At 45.4% G+C, this 9,782-nt stretch overlaps 1 protein-coding gene across 2 annotated transcripts; it reads right to left on the bottom strand.

Annotated features, from left to right (window-relative positions):
- Positions 1–298: 298 nt before the first annotated feature.
- Positions 299–8,283, bottom strand: ckmt2b (creatine kinase, mitochondrial 2b (sarcomeric)). 2 transcript variants are annotated; one of them, XM_062542890.1, is made up of 10 exons: positions 8,130–8,283; positions 6,275–6,453; positions 4,808–5,006; positions 4,433–4,528; positions 3,988–4,209; positions 2,519–2,604; positions 2,223–2,346; positions 1,836–1,970; positions 877–1,002; positions 299–535 (listed from the first exon to the last, which is right to left on the bottom strand). In XM_062542890.1, exons 2-10 carry the CDS (start codon positions 6,418–6,420, stop codon positions 419–421), a joined length of 1,251 nt encoding a protein of 416 aa, XP_062398874.1. In that variant the 5' UTR covers positions 6,421–6,453; positions 8,130–8,283; the 3' UTR covers positions 299–418. The 2 variants fall into 2 exon arrangements, with proteins under 2 accessions (XP_062398874.1, XP_062398875.1); XM_062542891.1 differs by having other exon boundaries at positions 6,275–6,450; positions 8,130–8,270.
- Between the last annotated feature and the right edge of the window lie 1,499 nt (positions 8,284–9,782).

The following is a 9,782-nucleotide window of genomic DNA, read 5'->3' as shown; positions in this document are numbered from 1 at the left end:
AGCTCCACGAGTGCCTAAACAGATCATGGTGGTCTGATGACTTGACTAGTAGGCTAGGGGGTAAGCGGAAAGCCTTTTGTCCCCTATGGCCTTTTAGACAGATTGGCTTTCTTTCCTCTTGATGTCTCCCCATCATATTATCTAACAGAGCAAAAGTACAAGAGAAGACCAGAGTAGAGAAGACTACAGAATCATTTACATGAATATCAAGCTGTTGCAGATGCAACCGTGTGATTCCTCGTAATAACTTTGGTGGATATTATTCCTGAAATGAATAAGGAACAAAGCACAATGCAACTTTTTATTTTTTATTAGAATAGTTTATTGAGTCTATAGTTCAAGTAAGACCTTTAGTATTGCAGTGAGTGGAGGAGGACCTGTCCTGTAGCCTCACAGCTCAGAGATTTACATGCTCCACTCATTTCCTGAACTGGACAAGCGGGGCGGGCACTTTGATGTCCTGACCTCTCTCCAGTCTCTTCTCGCACTCAATCAGGTAGTTGACGCCATCAACCACCAGCTGAACAAGCTCCACCTTAAATTAAAAACAAAACAAAAAAACAAAACAAAAGATAATCAGGAGATTGTGCTGTAGAAGCCACGCTACACGGATGGAGAAGGTGTCAATCAAATGCACAGCTAGGGAACCGCTTGGAGAAGGACATTGTTAGCGCACCCTTGTTGTAGCCTCTAAAGCCTTTAAATGTAAAAGAATGACCTAAAGAAGCACGGATTAGCAATCGTCACTAAGACGTATCAGCCACCACTACAATATGGCAGGGCCTTACACCTCGGATTTGAGGGATCTTCTGGCCAGATCAGATTAAACCCCCCTTGGCTAAGAGGAGGGATCCTCACACTGGGGAGCTTGTTTACCTCAGACTTGCCCAGACGGTCCAGGTTAGAAATGTCAAAAGTGTCACCAGTGGCGGCGGTGTCCACACCACCTGTGCCTCTCTTCTGTAGTCGCAGGTTATCCAGGATCTTGGAGAAGCGTGCATCCTACATAAAGTAAGAAAGAAAGGTTAAGGAAAGTACTACTGAATATATTACTAGTGACAGACTGTATGCTCTGTTTACTTCTTTATTGTGTTTTATATATGTCTTATTGTGTTTTATATGTCTTGTAATGATTATTTATTGTATGTATGCACCCAGTGGAGTAGTGCTCCTAATTTTGTTGTATTGCAAAGTACAATGACAATAAAGGCATTCAATTCAATTCAATTCAATTCAATACGGAAAGGCAACTTCTTTCCAAATTCACAGAGTGTATAGCTGCATGGAGCACACAGCCAATAACACATTGGGAAAGCATAATGCCAGTGTACTTTGCATTAAACCGGCTGATGAATAGCTAAATGGTAATCCAACAAAGGACTAACACTGCCGTAGCACCTACTGTATGTGCTCAGAGAACTGAATGCAACATCAGCATTTTAATCAGTAGTTTAGTTCAATTCTGTTCAATATTATTTGCTCACATTGTGTCATTGTCCATTAAGATTATTAGGCTGTAAAGAACCTAACCTAAAGACAGGCAAAGAAAAAAGTTATATAAATGGCTGTTGTGTTATGGTCCGATCCTCTAACTGGACTTTCAGAGTAAATGCTGAACACATGGTGAGATGAGTTTGCGTATGTATAACACATTGACAATGCACAATACCGGTTTACTTTGCATTAAACCGGCTGATGAATAGCTAAATGGTTATCCAACAAGGGACTAACACTGTGGTAGAACCTACTGTATGCTCTTAAAGAACTAAAAACATGGTGAGATGCTGAAAACGAGATGAGTTTGAACGAGAACAAGATGAGTTTGCGTATGTCACCTTGCTGAGGTTGGGCAGGCGGACGTGAACGCCGGCTCTGAGTCCAGTGCCCAGGTTAGAGGGGCAGGTCAGGATGTAGCCGAGGCGCTCGTTCCACATGAACTCCCAGCCTCTCTCCTGAATCAGCCTCTCCACCTACCACACAACAGAGTCCACATTTACAGCACCATCCTTACTCACCTGGTTATACTGTATCTGCTCCACTGATCCAGTCAGTGGACAATAGCATCCTATTCATCCTTTGCATTATATGCTATTGTTACAGGGAACTCCAAAGTTAGCACAACACAAGGAAAGATATCTTCACTGAAATAAATATATGACTTGAAAAGGGAGTAAGAGGCAAAAATATTGCTGGATGTTGCCTTGGTTTCATAAGGGCCATACCTCTTTGAGGCCTTTGCAGAACCTCTCGAACACCCTCTTCATGTTGCCACCCTTCTCCATGGAGATGACACGGGTGTGGTCCTCCTCATTGACCCAGATCAAGAATGTCTTCTCATTGTTGTGCCTATGTACGGATATTATAATGATATATCCAGTAACAAACTCACTGAAAAGGTTAAACTCCTACAACCTGACCCCACTCGGCCACACACACACACACACACACACACACACACACACACACACACACACACACACTACATGCCGCCTGGTGATGCCAATCTCATGCACCGTACCAGATTCCCCTGGCATCTGGCCAGTCACGAGCCATCCCTGCACAAGTCAGCAGCGGGGACACAGGTTTGTCAAACAGGAAGTGGTCCTACACCAGATAGACCAGTAGGAAGGGACAGAGACGGACAGACAAGACCACAGAGGAGAGGAGGAAGGTGAGAAGAATGGTAGTATGGATCATGGTGGTGTGTGTGTGTGTGTGTGTGTGGTTGGGGGGGAGGGGGGGGGGCGGGGGCTCATCAAAGAGGGAACAAGAGGGTGTGTGATTGTTTGATTGCATGGTATCAGCTCGACTCGACTTGATTTTGCTACCGGGTGTTCATTTTCCACTGCCACAAATGACCCCCACAAGCTAGCCGATTGTCATAGCAACGCTGAAGATAACAACTGTAATGTCATTATTGTCAACTTTTGGTACCGGCTCTGCTCGCTTGGATCCTCAACGGAGGTGATACCAAAAATAGTACCATGCAGGTACCAGTTTTCGCCAATGGAAAACCAAAAAAAAAGCGAGTCGGGTCGAGTTGAGCTGACACCATGCAGCGGAAAAGCCCCATAAAGCACATGGCCCTGATCTGGGCTGAGGTCCAGAGCAGGTACTTGCCAGCTAGCAGACCCATATGTTCCAGAGTAGGTAGGTTACCACCTGGGAGAGCTCTACTCTACTGTACTCTACAGTAGGCCTACTCCACTTGGCTCTACTCCTCTAACTAAGCCTTACCAAATGCCCCGAGCATCAGGCCAGTCTCTGGCCATCCCAGCTGAAGTGAGCAGAGGGGACACTGGCTTATCAAACAGGAAGTGCTCCTGAGCCAGGCCAGCACAAAAAAAAAAACAAGAGTAGAGGGGTAGGGGTGATCAGGGGTGAAAGGTCAGTGTCAAAAGTCAAGTTGTAGATTATAAGGCATTTATGACATTCACTACAATAAATGTCCTCTAAGGTTGCGATCAGACAGGATGGCATTCTGCACACCGCTTATGCGTCCAGAGCATCTCACATTTTGTTGCGCCTGCTGCACCTCTTGTTCCCTGAGTGCCTCCAACTGGAAGAGTTCAACTCAAAGCGGGAAAGTGCCCGGTGTCATTCATGTTTTTATGAAAACATAGTGCACCTCATGTTTTATAAGTGGCAAAGCATATCCTGTCTTATCACACTGTAAGTCCTCAAAATATAACTTTAAACTTTTTTGACATCTGAGTTGTATTTGGACAGACTTTGTTTATCATGTGATGGCATAGAACATATTTCATTTATAGAGTCGACCAGAGTTACAATACATTTCAAAATGTATTGTAACTCTGAAAATGCCTTGGCTCTGTAGACTTACAAAATATGCTCTGTACGTTGTCGTACCTCTCCAGTGTTGACTCTCATACTATACTTTAGTTTAATGAACTACTAACTTATGAATGACCCTTGACCTGTTGGACATTCCCGCTAGAACATAACCAATCTGAGGTGGACACTCACATCGATGAGCCTCTGCTGCTCCTGTTCAGTCATAGAAGACAGGCTGTAGTAGCGCCCAGCCAGGTCACCCTTGAGGCCGGCAAGTGCCATGACGGTCACACGCTCCACCTCACGGCGCTCGGAGCGGGAGCAGCAGGGGGGCAGGCTCAGGCCGCGGATGCTGCGGCCCGTGCGCACGCGGGAGGAGAGGACGTAGCGGTCATCGAACATGCCGTTAGTGATCTAGGTAAGAGAGACAGAGGCACATCACTGGTGCGGATTCTGCACAGAGCCTCATCATCTACACATGGTATTTATTTTAACGAGAAATGACTGTATTTCCAAAGGTATAAAGTGAACCAAAGATGCATGACCATTAACGTTAGAAGAGTCACGATGCACAAGGTTTGCACGCGCAAAAAGTAGGAACCCACTGACTCCTGTAAAGGAAGAGTATGTGCTTTACCTTTGAAGCATCCAGGTCAGTGGGGTGCTTCATTGTCCGGGGGTCATAGCCATTGTGCCTGTCCTTGATGACTGGATCAAACAGCTCACCAAACACCTGTGGATGATCAGAGGACACTTTAGCTCCAGTCTACACATACTGCTGGAATATCACCCACAATCCCTGTCTGCCTCTGAAAATTGTTGTGTCAGTCATCAATTTAGCATAATCTCCCCCATGCAGCTGTCTATTCTGGGAAAAACTTGGCCAAGATTTGGTCTGGACCTGGCAAATCAGCCCCAGGCAAGATCCTTGGTCTACCACTACCCCCATTCTTTAATGTGATGAGATGTGTTTTGATCGTAATGTGGAGATGAATAACGTTTGTCAGGTCACCTCATAGCTCTCCTCGTCTCCAGCCACCATGCCCACAGTCTTGATGAAGGGATGCCCAGGGTTGTCCACCCCAGTCTGGATGCACTGATCCAATGTCCAGTTATTTGGGGTAACCTTGTCTCTCAGTCGTCCATAAATCCCAGGGGTCAGAGCAGCAGCCATGCAGTTGTTGTGTTTGCGCAGGTCTGGGAAGTCAGCACTGTGACAAGCAGAAAAGAAGGAAGATGCCTGAGGACAGCACCTCACACATTATCTAGACAAGTCCTCTCAGATAATAGTTCAATATTAACACTAGCAAACATGATCAAGATTGAAATACTGTATGATCGCATATATATGACACAAATAATCCTAAACAGATATCTGATTAATATTGAATAATAGCAAGTTGATAGTCCATCGCTGGTTTATCATAAAGTGCACCAACTAATGTATTTTCCCCCCCTCTGGCTGTCATGTTATACAGAGAGCTTTGCAAAATCATTCTGACCTTGAAAGCAGTACAAGGTTAGCTAACTGGAGCAAAAGTTTATACTTCATCATCCATCAAGAAATGCTTGAAACTCAACAACCAGGCTTAACGTTTTCTGTGTCAAGTATGAAGATGGCCTAAATTTGTTAGGAGATATCGAGCCAGTAAGTAACCTCAGAAATCACTGCAAGATGTGTTTTGTGTAAACCAAGAGAATGTGTAGGCTACTCATTTTAATAGTGTGCACACGTTTAGTAAAACGACAGCACGGTGAAGAGTGCACAATATACCAAATAGTGCACACAGTTTCATAAAAAAAAAGAGTGCATAATTTACTAATATGAGCACAAGATTTGGTCAAACGAGCGCACATTCTCTTCATATTAAAAAAAAAATATGGAGCCTCCTGGGCTCCGTCTGAAGTTCAAATAATTTCAAAACAAACATCGAGGGACACGGTGTTGACGTGCGGGCGCGTCGTCTAAGTTTAATGGCGGTGGTTGATGAAATGGCTACGAGTGAGTAGGCCTATAAATCAGATCACGTTGCATAGCATGCTAAAGCGCGCCAGGTGTGCTGTGTGACGTCCACTGGCAGCCAGAGTGATTGAGAGTGGATGCGTGCGAGAGTCAAGTTTGTCAGAGGCACTTCAGGAAACAGCACTTGGCACCCCTTCAGTCAAGCGTCAAAATCTCAGCCTTGCACCGTAGAGTTGGTGTCACCTCAGAATCTACAAACGTTTTAGCTCCACCGCACGGGTAAACGACAAGTGCAGATAATCTGTGCCTTGAGAAATCTCCAAAGTTAGCAAAGAACAGGCCAGATAATATAGGACTATATTATCGACTTTACAGATAATATCTACCATATTTTATTATATTATATTGCATAATTATATCATAGGATATATATTGTGCTACACATTATATTATATTATATCTGAAATTGTTCAATGGCTGTTGTTATGTTAAGTATTGTGATGTGTTGTGTCATACCTGGGAGGGTACATCTTCATCCTCTCCTGAGCAGTGATGCCGGAGTCGGTCATCAAGTACCCAGTGGCCAGTGTGGATGCTCCAATGCTGGCCAAAACCACGGCCGTGTTACGGCCAGACATCATGCGTGTGAAAGAGGTCGCCATCTTGACCCGGAAGTTGTCTCAACACTGAGGCTACTGTGGGAGTGTGACAGACAAAACTTACACTTAAAGATCTGAGGAGGATGATGACAATTGCAAATGAGGAAAGTCACACTTGTCTGCCTTTCCGAAGTGAAAGATAAAACTCATTCTGATCTGACTGTCCCACTTGGCAGTGTGCGTGCGTGGTCCACGTGGGGTAATGTGATCATACTCAAAGGTGTTGTACCTGTCACTTTGATGTGGTACATTACGTGCAAAAAAGCATGGGGGAGAGGGTGGCGTGTGTCCAAATTTAAGTCATACCTTTCCACCTGGCCTCTTTGTCTGTTTGATCAAAGGTCATGACAGGCATGGAACTATGCAAGACGGAAATGTATGTAAAAAGGCTAACATATTGTGTTACACGAGATGTGCTTGTTTTTAGTTCTCTCCAGAGTGCAATGACACGTGTACATATTCAAAGGTATGACTTCTCCCAGAGCAGGTGATGTCCACCAATATATATGCACTTCTCTGAGAGGTCCTCTACGTCAGTTTTCAGATTACACAGCAGTAGGCTACTGACAATTCTCTGCTAGTTTTACATGAAGGGTTCAGATGCACAACTCTCTAAATCCATCTGACCACTTTTCTTTTAAATGAGCATTTTGTATCAGGCTCCTATAGGGTTTTGCCTACAAATCAATATTTCAGACCAGGAAGCGAGTGGTATTTACACCTATATGTGTTTGCCGTTAGTGACCTGAAGACTTGTCCTCGCTGACAGCAGGCCGGTCACCTTGACCTTGGTCGTACTAGAGCTGCATTAAAGCTCACTAGTTTATCTCCGGACCATGTCCATTGCATAAGACAGCTCTGCATTCCCAACACATTAAGCTGAATTCAATTTTAGACACCATGCGCACGTCCATGTCCTGCAATACACGCGGAATGAAAGGCAACAGTTCCCCATACCAAACTAGCAACAATACGTTTATAAACAGGAGCCGGGCCTGTAATTGTTTTTGAACGTCTCACCACCACCACCAGCAGACAGACGGTGGCTGCTATTCTGGTGATGGAAAAGAGGTGTCTGACTCTGTGAGTGAGTGGAGGTGAGTGGCGTGGCGTCCCTCTGGGGGTGTGGGAAGAAAGCACCGTATTAATAGCAGGCCGGCTAGATTAAGCATTAGTGCCAAGGCTCCACTGGCATTAGCCCCAGTGGCCACATGATCCAACGTGACATTCTAGACCGGTCAGAGGGACTTACGCAGGCCGATTGTCTGGGAGTGGGGCTGTGCGTTGAATGGGGGCAGTGCATTCTGGGTAATGGATGAGTTTTGTGGCAACAGGTAGAGAATGTGCTAGAAAAGGCATACGTCTTGGCAAAGATGTGGGAACGTTCTGGAAATTTAGGTGATATGCAGCAAAGAGGGTGAGATGTTTAATTTGATTTAATTAAAATAATTGACTGGGACAATAACTTTACCTCCCTTCTCCCTTCCTTTACCTCGCTTCCACGTCTAAAGCGTTTTGTCTTTCAGACTATCCATTTTGTGTGCCCAAAATTAAATAAACTGAAATGATGAACTATTAATCAAATTAGTACATTAATCCATTAGTCCAGACATTCTATACGCACACTACCCATTCATCGATTCAATAGTCTCTTCACTCTCACCTAATGCCAAAAGATGCACCTGCACATTGCAAGCGTGAAAGCAGCCTACCTTACAGATGATGGGGAGAAGAAAGGGGGGGATCAGAGACGTGTTCCTAGTATCCGCAGAGAGAAAAGTGGAGGAGTCGTTCCCAGCCACACAGTCCAGCGTGCACTGTGGAATGAGCCAGCGCCGGGCCTCAGCTCAGGATAAGAGCTCATCCCGCCAGCCAATCCTATTTCTACTGTCAGCATGTCAGGGCCTACGCAGGACAGGTCCCGCCCGCGCAGGGCTCTTTGTCCTTGAGCGCCCTATCCCAGGTCAAATCCTCCACGGCCTTCCACACACCTATAGGGCTGCTGTCCCCAGATTGTCCTCTGGGTCTGCCCTCTTCCCTGCCCTGCCCTGGGCCGGATTGGGCTGGCCGAGAGAGAGGTGGGCTGGGCTGGGCTGGGCTGGGCTGCTCCCCACTCATCTCCCCTACTCTTTAACCCACTCAGCCTATGCACACCCTGTCACTCACACACACGAACACTTTCACACATACACACATACTCCACAGCACAGCTCCAGGGGTGGTCTATCACGAACATGTCATTCTTGGCTGCCATGACCCAATAAATTTTAACACCCATGCATACTGTACAGTAAGCGCTGTATATAGAGTTGTCAGTTGCAGGTGACTACATGTGTGTGTCTCCTCTGTCTATGATATCTTTTTATAGTGTTTACTGTCCAGGACTGTAATTGTCATACCGTATCAATCACGTGAAATTTAGTTCACACCTTCATACATGTACAGTATACATTCAGACCTCAAACTAAAGAGTTCTTTAGATACCTCTGATAGTGTCACAATATTAGTAGTAAAAAAAAGTATTAGTACTTATTATCAAGTATTTCGATAAACTGCAACAGTTTTTTGTCCCCCACGTCCGCCACGTCTGTCCATAAAGAGGTGACAGTGGTATTGTTGAGAGTCGTCTGTGCACAGCGGAAACCTGAGATCCGTGGCATTATCTGATTTAATGCCAAAGCCCCTGGTCTCGCGCCTCTCTCCCCCCGCTTCCTCCAGTGGATTAAAGTAGAGGAAGAGAGAGGGGGGGTTAGAGAGTATAGGAACAGAGAGAGCGAGACAGAGATGTGAGGGAAAGGGCGAGAAGAGGAGCAAGAAGGACAGAGGCTAACGAGAGTGAAGGAGAGACAGAAGAGGCAGAAAGAAAGAAAGAAAGAGAGTGGGAGGGAGAGTGATAAATAGAGGGAGATCTCTACACTAAACAGGGAGGGAAATTAAGGAGGTCGTTCATTATCGTATAATGAAGATTACAGTCCATTCACTGGCAGCTGTCTGTGTTGTATGTCATCCAAGGCTCATCATGTGGCTTGATTTATGTAAAACCGTTTGTTGAAGGTGGTTGGCCTCTTAAGTGATTTCACTCTTTCACGGCAGTTTTAGTGAGCCGTCGGATGTGGTCGGCAGCTGAGGCAACAGCTGAAACTCTAGCCGAGAAAGCACGTGTCATGTCATGTACTGCTTCAGGCTACTCTTGCCGTGAAAGATGATAGACTGTTAGCAGGCTGGGATTTGCACCCTTTCCTGGAATAACGGAGTAGAAAACCCCCTCGGCTCCACTAGCTGCACTGACTCCAACTTTTTCAAACTACTCTCATGTCCATCTTGAAAGATGACTTATATAGCCTACTGTACAAACATAACACATT

This window comes from Sardina pilchardus, chromosome 8, assembly GCF_963854185.1.
Source record: "Sardina pilchardus chromosome 8, fSarPil1.1, whole genome shotgun sequence".
NCBI classification, from domain to species: domain Eukaryota; kingdom Metazoa; phylum Chordata; class Actinopteri; order Clupeiformes; family Clupeidae; genus Sardina; species Sardina pilchardus.
Note: the sequence above shows the minus strand (reverse complement) of the source record. Positions and strands in the feature narration are given on the sequence as shown.

Bases quoted from the DNA above. Each gene is read 5' to 3' on its own strand.
- ckmt2b (XM_062542890.1), bottom strand. From the start codon at position 6,420: ATGGCGACCTCTTTCACACGCATGATGTCTGGCCGTAACACGGCCGTG. The intron at 4,210-4,432 runs GTAAAGCACATA...TCTCTTACCTAG, and splicing joins CTGACCTGGATGCTTCAAAG to ATCACTAACGGCATGTTCGA. The intron at 1,003-1,835 runs GTGACATACGCA...TACTTTATGTAG, and splicing joins GCCTGCCCAACCTCAGCAAG to GATGCACGCTTCTCCAAGAT.